The 27,694-nt window shown below is 46.7% G+C and overlaps 1 protein-coding gene across 4 annotated transcripts in view; it reads right to left on the bottom strand.

Annotated features, from left to right (window-relative positions):
- RAD52 (RAD52 homolog, DNA repair protein) overlaps positions 1-27,694 on the bottom strand; it is an 89,751-nt gene that overhangs the window by 32,892 nt on the left and 29,165 nt on the right. For 3 of the 4 annotated variants that reach the window (XM_044277989.1, XM_044277990.1, XM_044277992.1), the window contains exons 8-9: positions 25,845-26,068; positions 14,528-14,685 (exon numbers count right to left, since the gene is read on the bottom strand). In XM_044277989.1, the coding sequence (XP_044133924.1) occupies positions 14,528-14,685; positions 25,845-26,068 (382 nt within the window). The remainder of the gene's footprint in view (positions 1-14,527; positions 14,686-25,844; positions 26,069-27,694) is intronic. The other variant, XM_044277991.1, reaches the window with a different exon arrangement.

Genomic DNA, 27,694 nt, shown 5'->3' with positions numbered 1-27,694 from the left:
CAACGGGGGGCGCAGCGGGAAGCGGGCCCTGCACCGGGGCCTGACATGCAAGGCAATGCGGCTCAGATTGCCCACGCGGAAAAAGTTCCTTGCAGGTGGTACAGGCATGGTACCAGGGTTTGGGGGCACCCGTGGGATCTGACATGCTGAAAAGTGGTCGTACCCTATACAGAGACCACAAGGGGTTGCAGCAGCTATGACCAGGAGGGTTAGGAGAGGGTTAACTGTCCTACCAGTGCCTCAGAAGAACGTCAGGAGTGAAGGTCCAGATCAGCAGCCGCAGAAGGCAGCAATAGCAGAGAGCCAGCGTGCGTCCACAGAAAAAAACGAGCAATGCACCAGGAGTCACCCACGTGTCTCAGCTTCAGTCCGGAGTGAGGAAGCGCGGCAAACTTCAGCAGAGGCGCGGGAACAAGCTCCGCCCCCTCCACGCTTGAATGTCTCCGAACGAAACTCCGCCCCCAATGACGCGCGCGCGCGAAAAAAAACACGCCCCCTGCTGCCGAAGATTCTCAGGCTTATGCTGTAGAATAAGGCCCGCAGGCCCCAAGAGCGCGGCGATATGCACTTGACTGAGCTCGCAAGGTGGGTGACCTCCCGTCACCATGTCCCTCGCCCCGCCGAGCCCGAACCGCCGATGTCGGGCCTAAGCCCCACCCCCCCCCGATCACGGCACGGAGCGGGCGGCGGCGGGGAGGTAGAAAGGAGGAGAGTAAGCCGGGCTATCTAATGGTATGCGGATGTCTGTAAACAGCGTGGGGGAACGTCAGCTTGGGGATGTGGGAGATCTGACAGAGCGCTAAGCGCAGGAAGGGTCGATCACGGGTGCCCCCGAACCCAGTGCAAACAGGGACAGGGTATGGGCTGGAAAAGCCATCTTACCTGTCTTCACCCTCAGTTCCTTCCAGCAGGGTCGCCCCTTCAGCCACTGGCACCGCAGTGGCAGGAAGCTGGAAGAGGGGCTTGGCGTGCGGGCGACCCCCTAGCTGGCGGGATGTAGGGGAGCCAGTGCTGCCCAGATCCTCCTATTGCTTCAGTGGGGGAGGCAGCAGTGCAAATAAGTTGGCACTGGCGCAGCTCAACCCCGGGAGAACAGAGAGGTCCAATGCGTCTCTGGTATCCCTAGGAAAAAAAAATAAAAAATAACAAAATTAGAGAAAAATTAAAACAACAAGGAGAAAACAGCCCTGCAGTAGCAGGGGGTGTCTTGCCTCCTTGGACACTAAGCTAAAAACTGGTAGCCTCTATCTCCAGGCTGAGGGTATAGCTGATGGAGGAGGGGCTTAACAGTTTTACTTAGTGTCATGCCTCCTAGGGAGCTGAGCTATACCCAAGGTCTGTGTCCCCCAAGGAAAATGGGCGAGAAAAAATGGTTTGGGTAAAAGTTATAGCGTTTACACACTATGGTACAAAAATGTGAATTTCCGCTTTTTGAAGCAGCTCTGACTTTCTGAGCACCTGTCATGATTCCTGAGGTTCTACAATGCCCAAACAGTAGAAAAACCCCACAAATGAGGCCATTTCGGAAAGTAGACACCCTAAGGTATTCGCTGATGGGCATAGTGAGTTCATAGAACTTTTTATTTTTTGTCACAAGTTAGCGGAAAATGATGATGATTTTTTTTTTTTTCTTACAAAGTCTCATATTCCACTAACTTGCGACAAAAAATAAAAAATTCTAGGAACTCACCGTGCCCCTCACAGAATACCTTGGGGTGTCTTCTTTCCAAAATGGGGTCACTTGTGGGGTAGTTATACTGCCCTGGCAATTTAGGGGCCCAAATGTGTGAGAAGAACTTTGCAATCAAAATGTGTAAAAAATGACCGGTGAAATCCGAAAGGTGCACTTTGGAATATGTGCCCCTTTGCCCACCTTGGCAGCAAAAAAGTGTCACACATCTGGTATCGCCGTACTCAGGAGAAGTTGGGGAATGTGTTTTGGGGTGTCATTTTACATATACCCATGCTGGGTGAGAGAAATATCTTGTCAAAAGACAACTTTTCCCATTTTTTTTATACAAAGTTGGCATTTGACCAAGATATTTTTCTCACCCAGCATGGGTATATGTAAAATGACACCCCAAAACACATTCCCCAACTTCTCCTGAGTACGGCGATACCAGATGTGTGACACTTTTTTGCAGCCTAGATGCGCAAAGGTGCCCAAATTCCTTTTAGGAGGGCATTTTTAGACATTTGGATCCCAGACTTCTTCTCACGCTTTAGGGCCCCTAAAAAGCCAGGGCAGTATAAATACCCCACATGTGACCCCACTTTGGAAAGAAGACACCCCAAGGTATCCAATGAGGGGCCTGGCAAGTTCATCGAAAAAAATTTTTTTCGCATAAGTTAGCGGAAATTGATTTTTTTTTTGTTTTTTCTCACAAAGTCTCACTTTCCGCTAACTTAGGACAAAAATTTAAATCTTTCATGGACTCAATATGCCCCTCAGCAAATACCTTGGGGTGTCTTCTTTCCAAAATGGGGTCAGTTGTGGGGTGTTTGTACTGCCCTGGCATTTGAGGGTCTCCGCAATCATTACATGTATGGCCAGCATTAGGAGTTTCTGCTATTCTCCTTATATTGAGCATACAGGTAATGAGATTTTTTTTTCCGTTCAGCCTCTGGGCTGAAAGAAAAAAATGAACGGCACAGATTTCTTCATTCGCATCGATCAATGTGGATGAAAAAAATCTCTGCCCAAAAAAAAACAAATGGAGGGGAAAGGCGTCTGCCAGGACATAGGAGCTCCGCCCTACATCCATACCCACTTAGCTCATATGCCCTGGCAAACCAGATTTCTCCATTCGCATCAATCGATGTGGATGAATAAATCATTGCCGGGATTTTTTATTTTTTTTATATATATACAAAGTGTTTGCCAAAGCATAGGAACGCCGCCTCCTCCTCAGCTCGTATGCGTCGGCAAACGTATCTGTTACTGCAGAGGAGAAAATCTCGTCTTGCAGCGCCGCATACACCGACTTGCGTGTAATCTGACAGCAGCGCAATGCTTCTGTCAGAATGCACATCAGTGCTGCAGCTAATCGATCGGTTGGTCCACCTGGAAGGTAAAAAAAAAAAAAAAGGCCGCAACGCAATAATTTTATTAACTTTGCAACCGAACATATAAACTTTAACTTTTTTAACTGAACATTAACCTTTTTGCTTACTGGTGTTTTTTTTTTACCTTTATAGAACAAACCTCTCCTTCCCCATGGGTCAATGTGCAAAGCGCAAATCGCCCAAAGATGTGGCGAAGTGCGTTATGCACTTTGTCCCATGTGAAAGGAGACGTTTGCAGCAGCTGTGTGAGTGAATGGGCCCTAATAGCCCTGTGTGCCTGTCCTGGTGAGATGATCCCTATGCTAATAGTGTACCTGTGAGTGGTACTTCCGGAAACACTCTCTAAAGCATAGGGCAGGGTGGTCAGGACAGTCAGGACAGAAATAGCGGGTGTCACGCCTTATTCCACTCCTGCTACAGACACGACATCTTTTTCGGGGTGACAGTTGGGTTGAGGTACCAGGAACGACATTGGGGAAATGTCGCTCGTGTAGACGGCTAACTACACTGGTGGATGGGGCCACGGAACCTCCTGGGTACAGGAGGTTCTCGATGATCTCTTCCTGAAATTTGAGGAAGGATCCAGTTCTCCCAGCCTTACTGTAGAGAACAAAACTATTATACAGAGCCAATTGAATTAAATATACAGACACCTTCTTATACCATCGTCTGGTTCTGCGGGAAACTAAATACGGAGACAACATCTGGTCATTGAAGTCCACCCCTCCCATGTGAAGGTTATAGTCGTGGACTGAGAGGGGCTTTTCAATGACACAGGGTTGCTCGCTCAATTTGTATTGTCGTGTCTGCGTGAATGGAGGAGAGCATGTAAACGTCACGCTTGTCTCTCCATTTCACCGCGAGCAGTTCTTCGTTACACAGTGCGGCCCTCTGCCCCCTTGCAAGACGGGTGGTAACGAGCCGTTGGGGGAAGCCCGCGCGACTAGTTCGCGCGGTACCACAGGCGCCAATCCGTTCTAGAAACAAATGCCTAAAGAGGGCCACACTTGTGTAAAAATTGTCCACATAAAGATGGTACCCCTTGCCGAATAAGGGTGACACCAAGTCCCAAACTGTCTTCCCACTGCTCCCCAGGTAGTCAGGGCAACCGACCGGCTCCAGGGTCTGATCTTTTCCCTCATAGATCCGAAATTTGTGGGTATAGCCTGTGGCCCTTTCACAGAGCTTATACAATTTGACCCCATACCGGGCGCGCTTGCTTGGGATGTATTGTTTTTTTTGTTTTTTTTTTTAATTCTTTATTTAAGCAAATATCAAGGTCCAAATATGCAATCGTAAGGACATACAATCCTTGTAATAAAAATATAGCATAAAAAATAAAATTAAATTACACCAAACAACAATTCCCATAATAATATCTTATGGCACTTGTGGCATAATGGAAGGCACCTCGCCCAAGCAAGGACCCTTTATAACTGGCCCATAAAAATAAAAAGGAGACAGTAACAACAGGTGAAGGATGACAATACACACAAACAGTAGACATTAAAGGGGGAGGGAGAGGATATCACATAAGGAGTAAATAAAAAGTATCAAGTGGAATCCACCAATTAGACCAGAAGGTCCTGGAACTCCTGCGACTCCTGAAAAGAAAACCAGGGAGCCCATGAATCAAGAAAGGCTTTATGTTTGGCTCTCAGCTGAGAGGTAAGTTCCTCCATTCTCCGGATCTCCTCTACCTTCTGGATCCAAAACCCGACAGTCGGAGGCACCGAGCGTTTCCATCTCGCGGGGATACAAGACCTAGCCGCTATCACCAGGGAGCACAGACAGGACTTCCGGAGCACACTCATTGGCAGATCCGAGAAAAATAATAAAAAGAAACCAGGGGTGAATGGAATCGTGAGTCGGAAAATTGAAGACAGGGTCTTATGAGCCAGCTGCCAAAAAGGACGAATTTTTGGGCACTCCCAGAAAATGTGTAACATGGAGCCCATACCGGAGTCACAGCGCCAGCAATTAGGAGACGCAGATGGGAAAATTTTCTGCAATCTGGTTGGAACGTAGTACCACCTGGACATTATCTTGTATCCCGCCTCTTGGAACCTACTCGCTATGGATGCCCTGTACAGTAGAGTGAAGAGTTTTAACCAGTGGTCGGAGGGGATGTTAACACCTAGGTCTTGTGACCATTTAGCCACAAACGGAGGAAGGTAGTCCTGACGAGGAGCTATCAAAGACTGATAACATTCAGAAAGGGAATGTCTATAGGCGCCTACCCCAACACATATTTTCTCAAACGATGTGAGAGCCCTATCATACCCCGTAGAGTTCGGAATAGAAGATAGAAAGTGCGTCAACTGCCTAGCTCTCCAGAAGCCCAAAGAGCAGGGATCTGTTATACTTAGGATCTCGTCATAAGAGCGCCATCTACCTGAGGTTCTGAAGAAGGGGCTCGGGATCTACCATTAGTTCTCCACTGCAAGAACGGACCACCCTTGCATCCCGCTGGGAAAGTGGGATTCCCAAGATGGGAAATAAAGGTGAGGGGGAGGGGGAGATCAGAGGATTTTCTCTAATTCTATGGAACTGTGAGATAGTGGGTCCAATTGTGAGATGGTTAGCTAGGGCTGAAGGTAGTTTAAAAGTCACCCAAGGTAGGGACCCTAATGGGCAATTCGAGCACAGTTGTTCAATTGATACCCACTGCTTGAGCTGTAAATGCCTACACCAATCCACTGTCCTCTGAAGCAGGGAAGCTGAATGGTATTTACGTAAGTCAGGTACTCCTAGTCCTCCTTTGTCCCTCGGTACATGTAAGAGAGATCTGGCAAGTCTCGGGCTACCCTTCGCCCAAATGAACCTAAATATGTCTCCATGCATCTTGTTAAAAAAGCTAGCGGGTAGTTTGATAGGAAGGGTCTGAAAGAGGGAGAATATTCATTTTGAAAATGGCGCATCTGCCAAACTATGTGTGCAGCCCTTTCGACCATTTCTTAAGATCTTCCCTAATCCGTTCCCGGAGAGGGATGGGATGTATTGTTTGAAGCCAAGGCGCCCGGTAAAATGTATCAGGGACTCGTCTACGCAGACGTTTTGCTCTGGGGTATACAAATCTGCAAATTTCAGGTTGAAATGGTCTATGAGGGGCCGAATTTTGTGGAGCCGGTCAAAAGCAGGGTGGCCTCTGGGACGGGAGGCGGTGTTGTCACTAAAGTGCAGGAAACGCAGGATGGCCTCAAAACGTGCCCTGGACATAGCAGCAGAAAATATGGGCATGTGATGAATTGGGTTCGTGGACCAATATGACTGCAATTCATGCTTTTTTGTCAGGCCCATGTTGAGGAGGAGGCCCAGAAAAGTTTTAATTTCGGAAACTTGGACTGGTTTCCACCGGAAAGGCTGGGCATAAAAGCTTCCCAGGTTAGCGGTGATAAATTGTGTGGCATACCTGTTTGTTTCGGCCACAACTATGTCTAAGAGCTCCGCAGTCAAGAACAGCTCAAAAAATCCCAGGGCCGAACCGATCTGAGCTGTCTCAACCCGAACTCCAGACTGGGCGGTGAAAGGGGGAACTACAGGTGCGGCTGAAGTTGGGGACTGCCAATCAGGGTTTGCCAGCACCTCAGGGATTCTAGGGGCTCTACGGGCACGTCTTTGCGGTGGCTGCGACGGGGTCACTACTGCACGTGCCACCGTACCAGCTTCAACTGCCCTTCTGGTGCTCGCTACTTCACCAGGTTGTACGGCAGTGCTGGTACTAGGTCGAGGGAGGGCTGGGCTGCTGGTGTATGCCTCACCACGTAATCCGACAGCACCAGCCCCACTCTGCTGCTCTTGAAGCGGATCCTGCGCAACCTGTGGTCTAGCGACACGGGGCCGGGTACGCCTGGTGGTATCAGGGACCTCAGCCTCCTCGTCCGAACTTTGGGTCAGAGAGCCACTGCTTTCTACAGGTTCGTATTCTGACCCGCTGGATTCATCAGATGAGGGTTCCCACTCCTCATCCGACTGGGTCAGAAGCCTGTAGGCCTCTTCAGAGGAATAACCCCTGTTTGACATTTTGGGCAACTAAATTTAGGGGTATTCCCTGAGACTACCCAAGAAAAAAAAAGCAAGCCTGTCTTACAAAGGGGAGGCTAGCGAAGTACCGGAGGCCGCTGCGGTTGATAAAAAATATCAAAACTGATTTTTTTATCGCCGCAGTGCGTGTAAAGTGATTGTGCAGTGATCAAAAAAAAAATTTTTTTTTTGTCACTGCGGTGGGGCGGGCGTGGGTGAACGCACGTGTGGGCGACCCATCAGGCCTGATCGGGCAAACACTGCGTTTTGGGTGGAGGGCGAACTAAAGTGACACTAATACAATTATAGATCTGACCGTGATCAGTTTTGATCACTTCCAGATACTATAAAAGTACAAATGCTGATTAGCGATACGCTAATCAGCGAATAACGACTGCGGTGTGGTGGCCTGGGCGCTAACTGATCGCTAACTACCTAACCAAGGGGCCTAAACTATACCTAAAACCTAACGGTCAATACCAGTGAAAAAAAAAATGTGACAGTTTACACTGATCACTTTTTTCCTTTCACTAGTGATTGACAAAGGGGTGATCAAAGGGTTAATTGGGGTTCAGGGGGGTGATCTGGGGCTAAAGTGTGCTGTTTGGTGTACTCACTGTGTAGCCTGCTCCTCTGCTGGATCCAACCGACGAAAAGAACCAGCAGAGGAGCAGGCAGTCATATAACAGATCATATTTACAAATATGATCTGTTATCTGGCTCTGTGATTGGATTTTTTGAAAATCATCAGCTTGCCAGCCGCGATCATTGGCTGGCAAGCTGATGACGAAATGGTCCTCTTCGAAATGCCGGCCCGAACTGCGCATGCGCGGGCCGCATAGCGCGTCATCTCGCGTCTCGCGAGATGACGCGTATATGCGTCGTTGTGCGCAGCGCTGCCGCCTCCGGACCGCACATCTGCGTTAGGCGGTCCGGAGGCGGTTAAGCAGCTCATTATCTTTAAGGGGTTAATTTGAGTTTTGAAAATAGAATAGTACATTTACACTCAAATATATCCACCCATTAACAGGAGAGAAATGTGCGATTGTTATAAATAAAGCCCCTTTCACATGAGTGAGTTTTCCAGGCAGGTGCAATGCGTGAAGTGAATGCATAGCACCCGCACTGAATCCTGACCCATTCATTTCAATGGGTCTCTGTACATGAGCGTTGTTTTTTCCACGCACTAGTTCTGCGTTGTGTGAAAAACGCAGCATGTTCTATATTCTGCATTTTTTACGCAGCCCTGGTCCCATAGAAGTCAATGGGGTTTCAGTGAAAAACGCATAGCATCCGAAACCAAATCCGGATACATTGTGTTTTTCACTGATGGTTGCTAAGAGATGTTGTTTGTAAACCTTCAGTTTTTATCACGCGTGTGAAAAACGCATCAAAACACATTGCACCTGCGTGGAAAAAAACCTGAATAACTTAACACAATCACAGACGAAACTGACTGAACTTGCTTGCAAAATAGTGCGAGTTTTACTGAACGCATCCAGAGCCAATCCGTATCATTTGTGTGAAAGAGGCCTAAGTGTCCTGTGCATCAATTACAAGTAGAGATGAGCAAATTTTTTTAAAATTCGATGAGGCAAGTTCGCCGAATTTTTTTGAAAAAATTTGGTTCAATACGAATTAATTTGCTGCGAATCGCGTAAAAAAAAAAACTATTTCCTGGTTGCAGAGAGCCTATACAGTGGTAGAGCCCCCCCCAACAAAGTGGAGAGGGTGTCAGCGGTAAGTTTGTGTTGACGTCGCTGATTATTTTGCCCTTCCTCTGATCAGTCAGAACAATAACCCCCCAAAAACGGATCCTCCTTCACTCGGTCAGCATTTGGTCAGTAATCCATCACTATTGCTAATTCCAGAAAAAAACAGGAGTGGATCCAAAACAGAGATATGATGAATGGAATATTTGCATGTCTTCTGTGTTTTGAACCCACTCCTGCTTTTGGCTTCCAAATCACAAGACAATTCTGATGGGACCATCTAGGCCTTACAGGTGCTACACAGACAGGATCCATTGTGTGTCTCATTTTTCCTTCCTTCTGACAGATCAGAAGAAGGGTCGAATAAATGATGATGTCAGCCAGGCTGAAAGGCGTGAAGTGGGGAGGGTGGGAACAGCATGAGAAGTCCACAGAGTGACCCTATGACATAGTGGTGAGGTGGAAGCAGCATGAGAAGACCACAGAGTGGCCCAATGACAAAGTCTTGAGGAAGCAGCAGCAGCTTTAGGAGGAGGTCACAGAGTGGCACAATGAAGTGTGGAGGTGGCGGCAGCATCAGCACCAGGGGGCCCACAGAGTGGCACAATGACAGAGTGTGGAGGTAGCAGCAGCATCAGGAGGAGGTCACAAAGTGGCACTATGACAGTGTGGAGGTGGCAGCAGCAGCATTAGGAGACCACAAAGCGGCACAATGACAGTATGGAGGTGATAGCAGAATCAGGAGACTACAGAGTGGCAAGGTGACATAGTGTGAAGGTGACAGCAGCATCAGGAGACCACAAAGTGGCAAGGTGACATAGTGAGGAGGTGGATGGCAACACGAGTACCAGCTGAAGATGGTGGGTGAAAGAAGGAGCACTTGGCATCAGGCGGGTGGCAGCATCAGAATAGTAGCTGAGGCAGGTAAGCCAGAAGAAACCGGTCTCTTTTGTCAAAGTGTTGGTGTGGCACAATGGATGATCTAGTCCAGTGGTGGCGAACCTATGGCACTGTGAGCACCCGCACCCTGGAAAAAGTCTAAGGCATACCAATATGCCTTAGACTTTACCCGCCATTCATCAGCGTACTATGTACAGCACAAGCAGCGCACTAAATGTAGGCACGTTATTATAGCCAAATGATAAAGTACATAGAAGATGTACTATATCGGACTGTAATATTCAGGGTAAATTGCTGTGTTGGCACTTTGCGATAAATAAGTGGTTTTTTGGTTGAAGATTGGCACTCTGTCTCTAAAAGGTTCACCATCACTGATCTAGTCTGATGCATCAGGCATTGGTGGGTGTAAATGCTGGCTGATCCACACCTGATTCATCTTGACAAAGGTCAGTCGCTACACATTTTAGGTGGACAGGAGAGGTCTTCTTGGGGTAACTATGGCCCCCGCCGCACTAAACACCCGCTCTGATGCCACACTACTGGCCGGGCAGGACAGCTTTTCCAGGGCAAACTTTGCGGCCACAAATCCAGTTTGGCTGCCCAGTAGTCCAGCGGATCTTCAATGTTGGTTAACAGTATGCCACCAAGTATGCTACCACCTGCTGGTTCAGGTCCGTGAGCGCAGAGGAACATGACCCCCCCCTTCCTGCGTTCAGACCTGCGAGAGGATGGACAATGGCGAATATAAGCAGCGGCCAACTCACTACATAGGATGTCTCTATAGTAGTTCCGTTTGTCCTCCCTCTCAGCGGGTGTAAAGAAGGCCCCCATTTTGGACCTGTAGCGAGAGACAGAAGTCACCCCTCTGCTGAATGGTGACAATTCAGCTGTCACTACGCAAGCAAGCATGCATCGGGCCATTTGTGCAAGTGACTCGGAGGGACTCCTTGCCTCCATCTCCACTGCATACTGTCACAGTGTGTCTGGGTCCTCTGCCTCGTCTTCCTCATCACCCTGTAGCTGCTCCTGCTCCTCCTCTCATGTCACCTGTGTGTAAAAGCCACCCATTTCACTACACATTGCTTGTGCTCCAATGTCCTCCTCCAGTTGAGCCCCCACAGGGCTCATGTGGCTGTGATATCTAGGCGCCAAGTCTCCAGTCCCCTGACCAGACAGATTTACCAGCATCTGTTACAGGACATGGAGCAGTGGAATGACATTGTTCATCCCGTAGTCCTGGTGACTGACAAATAACGTGGCCTCCTCAAAGGGCCTAAGCAAACTGCAGGTGTCACGAATGGCTGACATCGAAGCTACACAGAGGAGTACTCCTGTCCGTTTGGATCATCAAGAAAATGTTTATGGCCTTTCTCTGTTCGTATATAGTCGGTCCAACATATGGAGGGTGGAATTTCAACGGGTGAAAAAGTCGCATATCAGCCTATGTTCGGGGATGCCGTTCTGCCGCTGCAGCTCAAGGAGGGTGTACTTTTTAGGATGTCTTGCAGATGGGTGGAAGACTTCAGGAACCATTTGACAACCAGACTGAACATGTGTGTCATGCAGGACGCATGGCTCAGCCCTCCTTGACGCAGTGCTGACACCATGTTCTTCCCATTGTCGGTCACCATGGTTCTAATTTTGAGTTGTCGCGGAGAAAGCCAGGATTCGATTTCTTGATGAAGGACACGGAGCAGTTCCTACCCTGTGTGACTTTGTTTGCCCAGGCAAACGAGGTGCAGAACAGAGTGACACCGCCGTGCCCTGCACATTTGGTATGCTGAAGGGGCACTGTGAATTGTCCCTGCAGTGGAGGATGAGGAGACAGAGGCGGACATTGTTGCAGGACCAACGGTGTGACAACGTGGAGGCGGAAACGGCATCACCTGGTCAAGTTGCTGGTGTGGCTGTGCAGGAACCACATTCACCCAGTGAGTCATAAAGGACATGCATTGTCCCCGACCATATTTACAGCTCCAAACGTCGGCACTGCCGTGCACTTTGGCAGACACCGACAGGCTCAAGGACTGGCCCACCTTCTGTTTTACATGTGTGTGCAGAGCTGGTACTGCCTATTTGGCAAATAAAGGACGGCTTGGGACTCTCCACCTCGGCTCGGCACAAGCCATCAGTTCTCTGAAAGGTGCAGAGTCCACCACTTGGAAAGGGAGGGACTGCAGTACCAGCAACTTGGACAGAAGCACATTCAGCTGCTGCACTGTTGGATGAGTGCACGCATACTGTTGTCTCTTGGCAATCGCTTCAGTGATCGATTGCTGACGGAATGACTGACGAGGAGGAGCAGGAGCATCAGGACCAGCAGATGATGGGAAGGACAGACAGCTTCCTTCGGCTGAGGTGGTGGAGCCTTAACTGACTGAAACCGGGTGCATGCCACTGGGTGATACAGCGGTTGCTGCGGCAGGCTGTACCACCACATTGGAGCCACGGTTCTCCCAAACCATTTATGGTGACACTGCATATGTTGACACAGGGCTGTGGTGCCAACATTGGCACCCTGGCCACGCTTCACCTTCTGCCCACACATTCTACATATGGCCATGTTCACCTCCTCGATGGCTTAACAAAAAACTGCCACACCGCCGAGTAGGTGATTGTACCCCCAACACTACACACTGACTGACTGCTACCGCCGCTGCTTACGTGAACCTGGTGCACCTCTACTTTGCAGGCAGGTATGCTCCTGCAAAGCGGGTGGTCTACTCTGGGCACGTTTGGCTACCGACCTCCCACTATTGCCACTCTGCTGACTACCGGCTATGCTAGCAGCTTGCTGGCTCCGCTGCTGCCTCACGGGCAAGCTGCCACCCTCTTCTCCCGATGATGATGATGAAGCCCCTAATTCACCAGGCTCCCCAGTGCGATCAGCTACATCATCATCATAGAGTACTGTCTGCACGTCACTGATGTCCTCCTCAACGGTCTCTGGGTCAGGAGCCCCACCACTTGCAATACCTGCTCCCACGCCACTCTCTTCGTTACTACTTGCCCGCCTAGAAGAGGAAGAGGCGGATGTCTCCTCCACATCTTGGCTGGCCAGTAGCTGCTGACTGTCCTCTAGTAGCTCGTCCTCGCTGTATAGTGGGGCTGAGCCCACAGCATATAATAATTCTCTGGCTGAGGGAACAGAAAAGGACAGAGGCAGGTTGAGGACAGGTGAGGGCACGAACCCACTGACTCTTGACTGGGGGTGTCCAATATCCCTTGGGACGAAGTGGATGACCGATTCAACCATTCAGGAACCACTGGGTTGCTGGTCAAGACACGACCGCTAGATGACACCGGGAGCTCAGGGCTCTCGCTGCGACTCCTGCTGCCACGCCCCCTTACTCTGCTGTGACCTGTGCCAGAAACATTTAGGCCTCTGCCACTTCCCTGTGCAGGGCCTGACGCTTCTCTGTCTGACATACTGTTAGATCAAATAAATAATTAAAAAGGAAATTGAAAACACCCAAAAAAAGTTTGTAATTTTCTCACTTCACCACACAACGGCTAATAAGCCCTTTTTCCCCCCATTAATACACTGCCAAAAAGGGCTGCAATTTTATCACTTCACCACACAACAGCAAATACTTTTTTTGTGCCACTAATACACGCAAAAAAGGACTTTAGAACATATAACTACACTGCTGAACGGCAAATATGTTTTACTTTTGCCACTAATACATGACAAAAAGGGCTTCAGAACATATAACTGCACCGCTGAACGGCAAATATATTTATCTTTTTTCTACTTATACACTCCACAAAAAGGCTTTAGAACATATAACTGCACCGTTGAATGGCAAATATATTTTTCTTTTGCCACTAATACACAACAAAAAGGGCTTTAGAACATATAACCGCACTGCTGAACGGCAAATATATTAATACACGCCAAAAAGGGCTGTAATTTTCGCACTTCACCACACAACGGCTAATAAGCCCTTTTTTCCCACTAATACAAGCCAAAAAATGCTTTAGAACATTTAACTGCACAAGGGAAAATAAGACATAGAATTATTTCCTTGTAATAAACCCTGTTAATGGCTGTATCAAACAGCACTTGCACCCCAATAACAAGAACGGTTTGCTGGAATTACAAAAGCTGTATAATGGCAATTTGGATCCCCAGTCAGTGCAGCAAGGTGTAATAGGATTGTTCCTATTACCCAGGCTGTAACCTCCCCTACTGAACCCTGTTCTTCACAAATGCTGTGGAACGATTCCTCCCTATCCTTTCCCTACACTTGTAAATTGTTTAGCACAAACAATAAAGTCTTTCCTAGCACTGTCCCTAGCCCCTGCAGATGTCTCTCCCTGCACCAAGTACACTGGAAAATGGCAAAATCCAGGATGGCTGAGGCTATTTATAGGGCTGTGACATCACAGGGCTAGCTGTCTGCTGATTGGCTGCATTCATGGCATTATGGGTGATCCCGCATTCCCAGAGTTCCTTGCTCCATGTCCTCACACATGCAGAAGCCATTTTAGGAAAAAATGCAATTTGTTACTACGAAGAGTGAGAAAATTTGGATTAGGTGCGAATCGAATTTTTCCTCAAATTCGGATCGAATTCCACATCGTCAACTTCAATTCGCTCATCTCTAATCACATGTAATGAAAGCACTCATGTAACACGCTAGTACTACGCAGACTCATTTAATGCACGAGGCCCCAACACAATTTTGAATGGTCCAAAGGACCCAGCATGGCCCTACAAATGCAGCCGGTATTTATAGATCTAGTAAGATTTTGCAGATGCTTTCAGTAGAAATCTCTCTGGTGACAATTCACTTCCAGCTTCCAGTCAGCAGTTCTCTTACCACCTTGTCCTAGGTCTGCAGAGGTCGTCGAATTCCGTAACTGCTTTTTCTCCATCTCTTCACGGAATCGCTGCTGCAGCTGCTTTTGACGCAGTTTACGTTGATATGTGGCATCCATCCCTGGCTGAACTACAAGACCTGCTGATCCAAATCCAGAACTGCAAGTATAATAACAAACGTTTATGGGTTTTTAGCACTTTGTCCTCCACAATCTCAACATAATTTGATTTGCTTAAAAGGGACTGTCCAATTTCAGGAAGATACAAGACAACACATGGGATCTAAACGCTACTTACCCGACAGATCCAGCACTGCCTCTCCAGGGCTCCTGGCCGGGCTCAGTTTAACTGACTGCAGCAGTGACGGTGTTCTGCCAAATCTCTATAGCTTGCCGAAAGTCTATAGCGGAAGTGACGTGGTGCGCTGCGCAAGCGCACAAGCGTACTTCAGAGAAGCATTCCTGCAGCCTCCACTGCAGTAGTTCGCACACCGCGCGTGCGCACACTTAAGGGTATAGATTTCTTAAAGTGACAGTCATCTACGTTAAAATACAGCTACATTAATCTACATTAATTTGTACGCTCACCACGCATCGGGCTCGGCCTCGCTTCGCTCACCACGCATCGGGCTCGGCCTCGCTGCGCTCAGCATTTAGTAAAACTAACTCTATGCCGCCATTGATAGTAAAGAAGGAAATGGATGGTAAAGAAAGAGATGAATAGCCTCTTTCTTTACCATCCATTTCCTTCTTTACTATCAATGGCGGCATAGTTCGTTTTACTAAATGCAGAGCGCAGCGAGGCCGAGCCTGATGCGTGGCGAGCGTACAAATTAATGTAGATGCTGTATTTTACTGGAGGTGACTGTCACTTTAAAACAATGATTCTGATGATTTGTGGAAGTGCGCTTGCGCAGCACGTCACTTCCGCTATAGACTTTCGGCAGAACACCGGCATGTAGATGTGACCGCTGCAGCCAATCTCTGGCCTCTTCAGTACACCACTGAGGCTAATAATTCTGTCAGAAGTAATGTGTTATCAATGTGACGTCACCATTGCAGCTAAAACTGGACAACCTCTTTAGGACAATATTTATATGGATCATGATTTTATAAATCATTGAGAATTTGAAGTAAACCAAATACATTTCAAGACATTTTGCATCATAGAAAACGTAGAGGCTACTGTAATACAAATCCAGTTAGTTATATATATCCATAGATATACAGTTGTAAGAGATCAAAACAAAAATTTGCACACTTTCAGCTTTTATATTTCCAAAAAATTCCTGCAAACTTCCTTTCCGGGTGACCATACATGTTGATGTATTGCAAACTCTGATAATGCTGCATGCTGTATAATCTAACTGTGTACTGCCAGGATCTGCAATGATGTCACAAGTTGGCAGAGCTAGACAGTAAGTGCAGGAAAATGAGTGATGTCGACTGGCCCAGTCCACAAGTGATATCATGTAAGTTCTTTGCAGTACCTCAGCTTTTTTTCTGAGGACCTTCAGCACAGCGGTACCGTATTTCTATTAAACGATGCAACCTATTTCTATTAAAAGATGTCTATGTGTGTTGCAGGAACTGTGAGTGTGACTCCATGTAGCATAGCTGTGTGTGTATGTAGCATAGCTGTCATTGTGTGCATGTTGTACTGCTATGCTTGTTAGGTGCATTTAGCAGGGTTTTAAGTGTGCATGTAGGAGGGCTGTGTTTGTCAGGTGTGTATGCAGTACTGCTGTGTGTAGGGCTAGTTTCACATCTGCAGCATGCTTACAATGCCAGGAATCGGCTGGATACAAAACTGCAGTGTGCAGCAGTTTGTGTCCGACTGATTCTATGTGTTTTTGCCGTAATGAAGCAGGGTCTCCACCAGAACCCATTACACTCTGCCGGAACAGCCTGCCAGAATACACGCCACAGATATGAAACTAGCATAAGTTACAGACATTGGCCCCTTCACTTAATTAAATCACCAAAGAAGCTTGAACCCTTAGGATACCGGAGGTTTTTTCATTTTCATTCTTCTTCCCTATCTTCCTTGAGACATAACTTTTTTATTTAGGGCTTATTTTTTGAAGATCAAGCTGTACTTTCTAATGCCACCATTTAACCACTTCAGCCCCGCTAGGTGAAACCCCCTTCATGACCAGAGCACTTTTTACACTTCGGCACTACACTCCTTTCACCGTTTATCGCTCGGTCATGCAACTTACCACCCAAATGAATTTTACCTCCTTTTCTTCTCACTAATAGAGCTTTCATTTGGTGGTATTTTATTGCTGCTGACATTTTTACTTTTTTTGTTATTAATCAAAATGTAACGATTTTTTTTGCAAAAAAATGACATTTTTCACTTTCAGCTGTAAAATTTTGCAAAAAAACGACATCCATATATACATTTTTCGCCAAATTTATTGTTCTACATGTCTTTGATAAAAAAAAAATGTTTGGGCAAAAAAAAAAATGGTTTGGGTAAAAGTTATAGCATTTACAAACTATGGTACAAAAATGTGAATTTCCGCTTTTTGAAGCAGCTCTGACTTTCTGAGCACCTGTCATGATTCCTGAGGTTCTACAATGCCCAAACAGTAGAAAACCCCCACAAATGACCCCATTTCGGAAAGTAGACACCCTAAGGTATTCGCTGATGGGCATAGTGAGTTCATAGAACTTTTTATTTTTTGTCACAAGTTAGCGGAAAATGATGATGATTTTATTTTTTTTATTTTTTCTTACAAAGTCTCATATTCCACTAACTTGCGACAAAAAATAAAAAATTCTAAAAACTCGCCATGCCCCTCACGGAATACCTTGGGGTGTCTTCTTTCCAAAATGGGGTCACTTGTGGGGTAGTTATACTGCCCTGGCAATTTAGGGGCCCAAATGTGTGAGAAGAACTTTGCAATCAAAATGTGTAAAAAATGACCGGTGAAATCCAAAAGGTGCACTTTGGAATATGTGCCCCTTTGCCCACCTTGGCAGCAAAAAAGTGTGACACATCTGGTATCGCCGTACTCAGGAGAAGTTGGGGAATGTGTTTTGGGGTGTCATTTTACATATACCCATGCTGGGTGAGAAAAATATCTTGGTCAAATGCCAACTTTGTATAAAAAAATGGGAAAAGTTGTCTTTTGCCAAGATATTTCTCTCATCCAGCATGGGTATATGTAAAATGACACCCCAAAACACATTCCCCAACTTCTCCTGAGTACGGCGATACCAGATGTGTCACACTTTTTTGCTGCCAAGGTGGGCAAAGGGGCACATATTCCAAAGTGCACCTTTCAGATTTTGCAGGCCATTTTTTACACATTTTGATTGCAAGGTACTTCTCACACATTTGGGCCCCTAAATTGCCAGGGCAGTATAACTACGCCACAAGTGACCCCATTTTGGAAAGAAGACACCCCAAGGTATTCCGTGAGGGGCATGGCGAGTTCCTAGAATTTTTTTTTTTTTGTCACAAGTTAGCGGAAAATGATGATTTCTTTTTTTTTCTCTTTTTTCCTTACAAAGTCTCATATTCCACTAACTTGCGACAAAAAATAAAAAATTCTAGGAACTCGCCATGCCCCTCACGGAATACCTTGGGGTGTCTTCTTTCCAAAATGGGGTCACTTGTGGCGTAGTTATACTGCCCTGGCAATTTAGGGGCCCAAATGTGTGAGAAGTACTTTGCAATCAAAATCTGTAAAAACAATGACCGGTGAAATCCGAAAGGTGCACTTTGGAATATGTGCCCCTTTGCCCACCTTGGCATCAAAAAAGTGTCACACATCTGGTATCGCCGTACTCAGGAGAAGTTGGGGAATGTGTTTTGGGGTGTCATTTTACATATACCCATGCTGGGTAAGAGAAATATCTTGGCAAAAGACAACTTTTCCCATTTTTTTTATACAAAGTTGGCATTTGACCAAGATATTTTTCTCACCCAGCATGGGTATATGTAAAATGACACCCCAAAACACATTGCCCAACTTCTCCTGAGTACGGCGATACCAGATGTGTCACACTTTTTTGCTGCCAAGGTGGGCAAAGGGGCACATATTCCAAAGTGCACCTTTCGGATTTTGCAGGGCATTTTTTACACATTTTGATTGCAAAGTTCTTCTCACACATTTAGGCCCCTAAATTGCCAGGGCAGTATAACTACGCCACAAGTGACCCCATTTTGGAAAGAAGACACCCCAAGGTATTCCGTGAGGGGCATGGCGAGTTCCTAGAATTTTTTATTTTTTGTCGCAAGTTAGTGGAATATGAGACTTTGTAAGGAAAAAAGAAAAAAAAAGAAAAATCATCATTTTCCGCTAACTTGTGACAAAAAATAAAAAATTCTAGGAACTCGCCGTGCCCCTCACGGAATACCTTGGGGTGTCTTCTTTCCAAAACGGGGTCACTTGTGGCGTAGTTATACTGCCCTGGCAATTTAGGGGCCCAAATGTGTAAGAAGTACCTTGCAATCAAAATGTGTAAAAAATGGCCTGCGAAATCCGAAAGATGCACTTTGGAATATGTGCCCCTTTGCCCACCTTGGCTGCAAAAAAGTGTCACACATCTGGTATCGCTGTACTCAGGAGAAGTTGGGCAATGTGTTTTGGGGTGTCATTTTACATATACCCATGCTGGGTGAGAGAAATATCTTGGCAAAAGACAACTTTTCCCATTTTTTTATACAAAGTTGGCATTTGACCAAGATATTTTTCTCACCCAGCATGGGTATATGTAAAATGACACCCCAAAACACATTCTCCAGCTTCTCCTGAGTACGGCGATACCACATGTGTGACACTTTTTTGCAGCCTAGATGCGCAAAGGGGCCCAAATTCCTTTTAGGAGGGCATTTTTAGACATTTGGATCCCAGACTTCTTCTCACACTTTCGGGCCCCTAAAAAGCCAGGGCAGTATAAATACCCCACATGTGACCCCACTTTGGAAAGAAGACACCCCAAGGTATTCAATGAGGGGCATGGCGAGTTCCTAGAATTATTATTTTTTTTTTGCATAAGTTAGCGGATATTGATTTTTTTTTGTTTTTTTCTCACAAAGTCTCACTTTCCGCTAACTTAGGACAAAAATTTCAATCTTTCATGGACTCAATATGCCCCTCACGGAATACCTTGGGGTGTCTTCTTTCCGAAATGGGGTCACATGTGGGGTATTTATACTGCCCTGGCTTTTTAGGGGCCCTAAAGCGCGAGAAGAAGTCTGGAATATAAATGTCTAAAAATGTTTACGCATTTGGATTCCGTGAGGGGTATGGTGCGTCCATGTGAGATTTTATTTTTTGACACAAGTTAGTGGAATATGAGACTTAGTAAGAAAAAACAAAAACAAAAACAAACAAAAAATTTCCGCTAACTTGTGCCAAAAAAAATGTCTGAATGGAGCCTTACCAGGGGGGGGGGGGGGGGGGGGGTGATCAATGACAGGGGGGTGATCACCCCCCCTGTAAGGCTCCATTCAGACATCCGCATGATTTTTTACGGATCCATGGATACATGGATCGGATCCACAAAACGCATGCGGACGTCTGAATGGAGCCTTACAGGGGGGTTATCAATGACAGGGGGTGATCAGGGTAATCACCCCCCTGTCACTGATCACCCCCCCTGTAAGGCTCCATTCAGACATCCGCATGATTTTTTACGGATCCATGGATACATGGATCGGATCCACAGAACGCATGCGGACGTCTGAATGGAGCCTTACAGGGGGGTTATCAATGACAGGGGGTGATCAGGGTAATCACCCCCCTGTCACTGATCACCCCCCCTGTAAGGCTCCATTCAGACATCCGCATGATTTTTTACGGATCCATGGATACATGGATCGGATCCACAGAACGCATGCGGACGTCTGAATGGAGCCTTACAGGGGGGTTATCAATGACAGGGGGTGATCAGGGTAATCAGGGTGATCACCCCCCTGTCACTGATCACCCCCCCTGTAAGGCTCCATTCAGACATCCGCATGATTTTTTACGGATCCATGGATCGGATCCACAGAACGCATGCGGACGTCTGAATGGAGCCTTACAGGGGGGTTATCAATGACAGGGGGTGATCAGGGTGATCACCCCCCTGTCACTGATCACCCCCCCTGTAAGGCTCCATTCAGACATCCGCATGATTTTTTACGGATACATGGATCGGATCCACAGAACGCATGCGGACGTCTGAATGGAGCCTTACAGGGGGGTTATCAATGACAGGGGGTGATCAGGGTAATCACCCCCCTGTCACTGATCACCCCCCCTGTAAGGCTCCATTCAGACAACCGCATGATTTTTTACGGATCTATGGATACATGGATCGGATCCACAAAACGCATGCGGACGTCTGAATGGAGCCTTACAGGGGGGTTATCAATGACAGGGGGTGATCAGGGTAATCAGGGTGATCACCCCCCTGTCACTGATCACCCCCCTGTAAGGCTCCATTCAGACATCCGCATGTTTTTTACGGATCCATGGATACATGGATCGGATCCACAAAACGCATGCGGACGTTTGAATGGAGCCTTACAGGGGGGTTATCAATGACAGGGGGGTGATCAGGGAGTGTATATGGGTGATCACCCGCCTGTCATTGATCACCCCCTGTAAGGCTCCATTCAGACGTCCGCATGTGTTTTGCGGATCCAATCCATGTATCCATGGATCCGTAAAAATCATGCGGACGTCTGAATGGTGCCTTACAGGGGAGTGATCAATGACAGGGGGGTGATCAATGACAGGGGGTGATCAGGGAGTGTATATGGGTGATCACCCGCCTGTCATTGATCACCCCCCTGTAAGGCTCCATTCAGACGTCCGTATGCTTTTTGCGGATCCATGGATACATGGATCGGATCCACAAAACGCATGCGGACGTCTGAATGGAGCCTTACAGGGGGGTTATCAATGACAGGGGGTGATCAGGGTAATCAGGGTGATCACCACCCTGTCACTGATCACCCCCCCTGTAAGGCTCCATTCAGACATCCGCATGATTTTTTACGGATCCATGGATACATGGATCGGATCCACAAAACGCATGCGGACGTCTGAATGGAGCCTTACAGGGGGGTTATCAATGACAGGGGGTGATCAGGGTAATCAGGGTGATCACCACCCTGTCACTGATCACCCCCCCTGTAAGGCTCCATTCAGACATCCGCATGATTTTTTACGGATCCATGGATACATGGATCGGATCCACAGAACGCATGCGGACGTCTGAATGGAGCCTTACAGGGGGGTTATCAATGACAGGGGGTGATCAGGGTAATCACCCCCCTGTCACTGATCACCCCCCCTGTAAGGCTCCATTCAGACATCCGCATGATTTTTTACGGATCCATGGATACATGGATCGGATCCACAGAACGCATGCGGACGTCTGAATGGAGCCTTACAGGGGGGTTATCAATGACAGGGGGTGATCAGGGTAATCAGGGTGATCACCCCCCTGTCACTGATCACCCCCCCTGTAAGGCTCCATTCAGACATCCGCATGATTTTTTACGGATCCATGGATCGGATCCACAGAACGCATGCGGACGTCTGAATGGAGCCTTACAGGGGGGTTATCAATGACAGGGGGTGATCAGGGTGATCACCCCCCTGTCACTGATCACCCCCCCTGTAAGGCTCCATTCAGACATCCGCATGATTTTTTACGGATACATGGATCGGATCCACAGAACGCATGCGGACGTCTGAATGGAGCCTTACAGGGGGGTTATCAATGACAGGGGGTGATCAGGGTAATCACCCCCCTGTCACTGATCACCCCCCCTGTAAGGCTCCATTCAGACAACCGCATGATTTTTTACGGATCTATGGATACATGGATCGGATCCACAAAACGCATGCGGACGTCTGAATGGAGCCTTACAGGGGGGTTATCAATGACAGGGGGTGATCAGGGTAATCAGGGTGATCACCCCCCTGTCACTGATCACCCCCCTGTAAGGCTCCATTCAGACATCCGCATGATTTTTTACGGATCCATGGATACATGGATCGGATCCACAAAACGCATGCGGACGTTTGAATGGAGCCTTACAGGGGGGTTATCAATGACAGGGGGGTGATCAGGGAGTGTATATGGGTGATCACCCGCCTGTCATTGATCACCCCCTGTAAGGCTCCATTCAGACGTCCGCATGTGTTTTGCGGATCCGATCCATGTATCCATGGATCCGTAAAAATCATGCGGACGTCTGAATGGAGCCTTACAGGGGAGTGATCAATGACAGGGGGGTGATCAATGACAGGGGGTGATCAGGGAGTGTATATGGGTGATCACCCGCCTGTCATTGATCACCCCCCTGTAAGGCTCCATTCAGACGTCCGTATGCTTTTTGCGGATCCATGGATACATGGATCGGATCCACAAAACGCATGCGGACGTCTGAATGGAGCCTTACAGGGGGGTTATCAATGACAGGGGGTGATCAGGGTAATCAGGGTGATCACCACCCTGTCACTGATCACCCCCCCTGTAAGGCTCCATTCAGACATCCGCATGATTTTTTACGGATCCATGGATACATGGATCGGATCCACAAAACGCATGCGGACGTCTGAATGGAGCCTTACAGGGGGGTTATCAATGACAGGGGGTGATCAGGGTAATCAGGGTGATCACCACCCTGTCACTGATCACCCCCCCTGTAAGGCTCCATTCAGACATCCGCATGATTTTTACGGATCCATGGATACATGGATCGGATCCACAGAACGCATGCGGACGTCTGAATGGAGCCTTACAGGGGGGTTATCAATGACAGGGGGTGATCAGGGTAATCACCCCCCTGTCACTGATCACCCCCCCTGTAAGGCTCCATTCAGACATCCGCATGATTTTTTACGGATCCATGGATACATGGATCGGATCCACAGAACGCATGCGGACGTCTGAATGGAGCCTTACAGGGGGGTTATCAATGACAGGGGGTGATCAGGGTAATCAGGGTGATCACCCCCCTGTCACTGATCACCCCCCCTGTAAGGCTCCATTCAGACATCCGCATGATTTTTTACGGATCCATGGATCGGATCCACAGAACGCATGCGGACGTCTGAATGGAGCCTTACAGGGGGGTTATCAATGACAGGGGGTGATCAGGGTGATCACCCCCCTGTCACTGATCACCCCCCCTGTAAGGCTCCATTCAGACATCCGCATGATTTTTTACGGATACATGGATCGGATCCACAGAACGCATGCGGACGTCTGAATGGAGCCTTACAGGGGGGTTATCAATGACAGGGGGTGATCAGGGTAATCACCCCCCTGTCACTGATCACCCCCCCTGTAAGGCTCCATTCAGACAACCGCATGATTTTTTACGGATCTATGGATACATGGATCGGATCCACAAAACGCATGCGGACGTCTGAATGGAGCCTTACAGGGGGGTTATCAATGACAGGGGGTGATCAGGGTAATCAGGGTGATCACCCCCTGTCACTGATCACCCCCCTGTAAGGCTCCATTGAGACATCCGCATGATTTTTTACGGATCCATGGATACATGGATCGGATCCACAAAACGCATGCGGACGTTTGAATGGAGCCTTACAGGGGGGTTATCAATGACAGGGGGGTGATCAGGGAGTGTATATGGGTGATCACCCGCCTGTCATTGATCACCCCCTGTAAGGCTCCATTCAGACGTCCGCATGTGTTTTGCGGATCCGATCCATGTATCCATGGATCCGTAAAAATCATGCGGACGTCTGAATGGAGCCTTACAGGGGAGTGATCAATGACAGGGGGGTGATCAATGACAGGGGGTGATCAGGGAGTGTATATGGGTGATCACCCGCCTGTCATTGATCACCCCCCTGTAAGGCTCCATTCAGACGTCCGTATGCTTTTTGCGGATCCGATCCATGTATCCGTGGATCCGTAAAAATCATACGGACGTCTGAACGGAGCCTGACAGGGGGGTGATCAATGACAGGGCGGTGATCAATGACAGGGGGGTGATCAGGGAGTTTATATGGGGTGATCATGGGTGATCAGGGGTTTATAAGGGGTTAATAAGTGACGGGGGGGGGGGGGTGTAGTGTAGTGTAGTGTGGTGTTTGGTGCGACTGTACTGACCTACCTGAGTCCTCTGGTGGTCGATCCTAACAAAAGGGACCACCAGAGGACCAGGTAGGAGGTATATTAGACTCTGTTATGAAAACAGCGTCTAATATACCTGTTAGGGGTTAAAAAATTCGGATCTCCAGCCTGCCAGCGAGCGATCGCCGCTGGCAGGCTGGAGATCCACTCGCTTACCTTCCGTTCCTGTGAGCGCGCGCGCCTGTGTGCGCGCGTTCACAGGAAATCCCGGCCCTCGCGAGATGACGCGTATATGCGTCGTTGAGCGCAGGGCTGCCACCTCCGGACCGCACATCTGCGTTAGGCGGTCCGGAGGTGGTTAATATGGCATACAATGTAGTGGGAAGCGGGAAAAAAGACTCCAAATGGGGTGGATTTGGAAAAAATAAATAAAAAATTCCTCCACCGTTTTACGGGTTTTGTTCTGGCAGCTTTCCCTGTGTGGCAAAACTGACATGTGCCCTATTCTCTCTGGGTCAGTACGATTACAACAATACCACATACAGTATGTATAGGTTTTTAATGTCTAAATAGTATAAAAATAAATAAAAATTCTGAAAAAAATTATACGTTTTTTTACATCACCATATTCTGACCCCCATAAAAAAAAAAAAATTGTAGCTGAGCTGTGCGCAGGCTCATATTTTGCGGGACAATCTGTCGTTTTTATTGATACCATTTTATTACATTTTTTTGGGTAAGGGAAGCGAAAAAAAATAAATAAAAAGATAAATAAAAAAGTCGAATCAGCCATTTTGACCCTTTTTTCTGTTACACTACTCGCTGTAGTGGGAAAATATTAATATATTTTAATAGTACGGGCGTTTTCAGATGCGGTGATGCCCATAATGTTTATATTTGTTTTTGTTTTTTTTATTCTACGTAAAGGGATGATTTAAACTTTTTTTTTTTTTACATATTTAACAGGGTTTTTTTTTTACTTTTTAATGGTTTTGTAGTTCGTGTTTGAGGGTACAAAACTATAATTTTTTTATTCTGTACCATAATGTTTATAATATATCCATATTGGTACAGAATTGTTCATTTATGTTGGCCTGCCACTTGCTAGACAAAATAAGAATTGCAGCTTCAATACCCTGGGTCTCTTCAGAGAGATTACCGGCATCCTCATTGGCAGTAGAGGATGCCGGTAAGAAGCCTGGAGCAAGTGAAGACACCCTATACAGTCTTTGACATGCATCTAAGTACCTGGAGCCACTAAGGTTGTTTTCACTATGAATCTTTGTATAATCCTCTTGATGTAGTTTGGTAGGAGACTGGTCACTGCCTCTGGTATTTTCCAGGGCTGCTGGATCCTGATGTGTTCTGTCTACAGTTTTCTGTTCTTGAAGGAAACTATTATACCGTGCCTTTTCAAGTGTAACATCATAGTCCTTACGCTTTGTTTGAGCCAAATCCAGCTCACCTTGAGGCTGAAAAGGAATGAAATTATTTTACCATTATTAATGTCATTTTCTGTCTGTGTTGAAATGCCTCTCTGTTTGGGTGTATCCACCAAACCACATATCTCGTTTTAAATACACAGCAAAAAACAAATCCTACATGCAGATTTTGCTGTGGATTTCCAGCTATATTGATAAATCCTCTGTGAAAATCCATGGAATTTCCTCAACACAATGAGCATGCAGCAGAACTGAAAATGCACAGATTTCCACAGATCCACAGTAAATCTGCCACATGACAGTTCAGCTTTTCAGTGCCTCCGTCCTAAACAACTTATTGCAATATCAGCCAGGTAGTTACCCAAATATTTTGTAGGCGTTTCTTTAAATGGTCACTGTCATTTTATCAAACTTTTCATAAAGCAATAGTACAAGTGAATATAAGAATCTTCCATCACCACTTATTAGCCACTTCCTCCTGAACTGATTGTTCACCCTTCTCTTGAGAGACGATACTATCAGTTAACTGTGGGATCAGGATATATGCTGTCCATAGAAGTCTATGGATGGGGAGCAGAGGACTAGCTGTTATGATATCTCCATACAAAACACACATAGAAAAGAGATTCAGTTACCCTAGCTCGTTGTAGCACACCTTCAGAAGAAGCTGAAGAATGTAGGACATTATGCAATTCAGTAGTGTAGTTCTGCATTCAACATGGAGGCAGATAGGAAACTTACTAGGTTGTATTCAATTGGTGCAATTAAAATGTATTTTTTTTAAATGCTTGCACTTTTGCAGTGGTTGTGTTTTTTTCCTTTTTACAGGTGAAACACATTTAAGGCTACTTTCACATCTCCGTCTCTAAAACCATTGTAAGTCAATGGGGATGGATCCGTTTTCTTTTGTGTCAGACGCAGAGGGGTGCTTTTTTAATCACATCTAATTAATTTTTAATTATTTTATTTTACTGTATTTCTTAATTGATAATTTTAGTTTTCTTATGGATCACAGGTTAGCAGGAAACATGCCTTACTGCACCCATATACAGATAAAAGATGCAGCTCATGTCGTCACTGGGAGTCCCATATGCACAGGGAATCTCAGCGATGTCATCAATGACATCATGGGGTTCCCAATCCACTGCGGAAGCAGCATTCAGTATTTAAGCACTTAAGAACACTGTGTTAAATGGTTTTTTTTTTGTAATAGGGAACTGATTATTTCGGTTTGGTCACTGTCCCGGATGGGGCCGCCAGCCTGATCCTACTGATGGCAATGCGTGGAGAAAAATCAATGATTTAAATAAATAAAAATATATAAAAATAAAAAATTAAGATTTTATTTAAATCAGATTTTTTTTTATATATAAAATGCTCTTTGAAGAAAATATATTACCATCCAAAGGTTATTCCATCATGAAATAAAGATTTGTTTTTTAATTATGTAGAATAAGGCTGTATATGTTTAATTATTTTCCATTAACCCATTCACAATGTCATGCTCTTCCAGAGGTTTTTGTAAGATTGGGCAGTTTCTCTGCCTACAAGATATTATCACAGATGCTTGGTTTACTTCTGCAGTACTCAGAACTGAATTTGACTCTGCAGAGATCACATGCCTCTTCTTCACAGCAGAGGCTGTGTTTCTATACC

Source organism: Bufo gargarizans, chromosome 2, assembly GCF_014858855.1.
Source record: "Bufo gargarizans isolate SCDJY-AF-19 chromosome 2, ASM1485885v1, whole genome shotgun sequence".
NCBI classification, from domain to species: Eukaryota; Metazoa; Chordata; class Amphibia; order Anura; family Bufonidae; genus Bufo; species Bufo gargarizans.
Note: the sequence above shows the minus strand (reverse complement) of the source record. Positions and strands in the feature narration are given on the sequence as shown.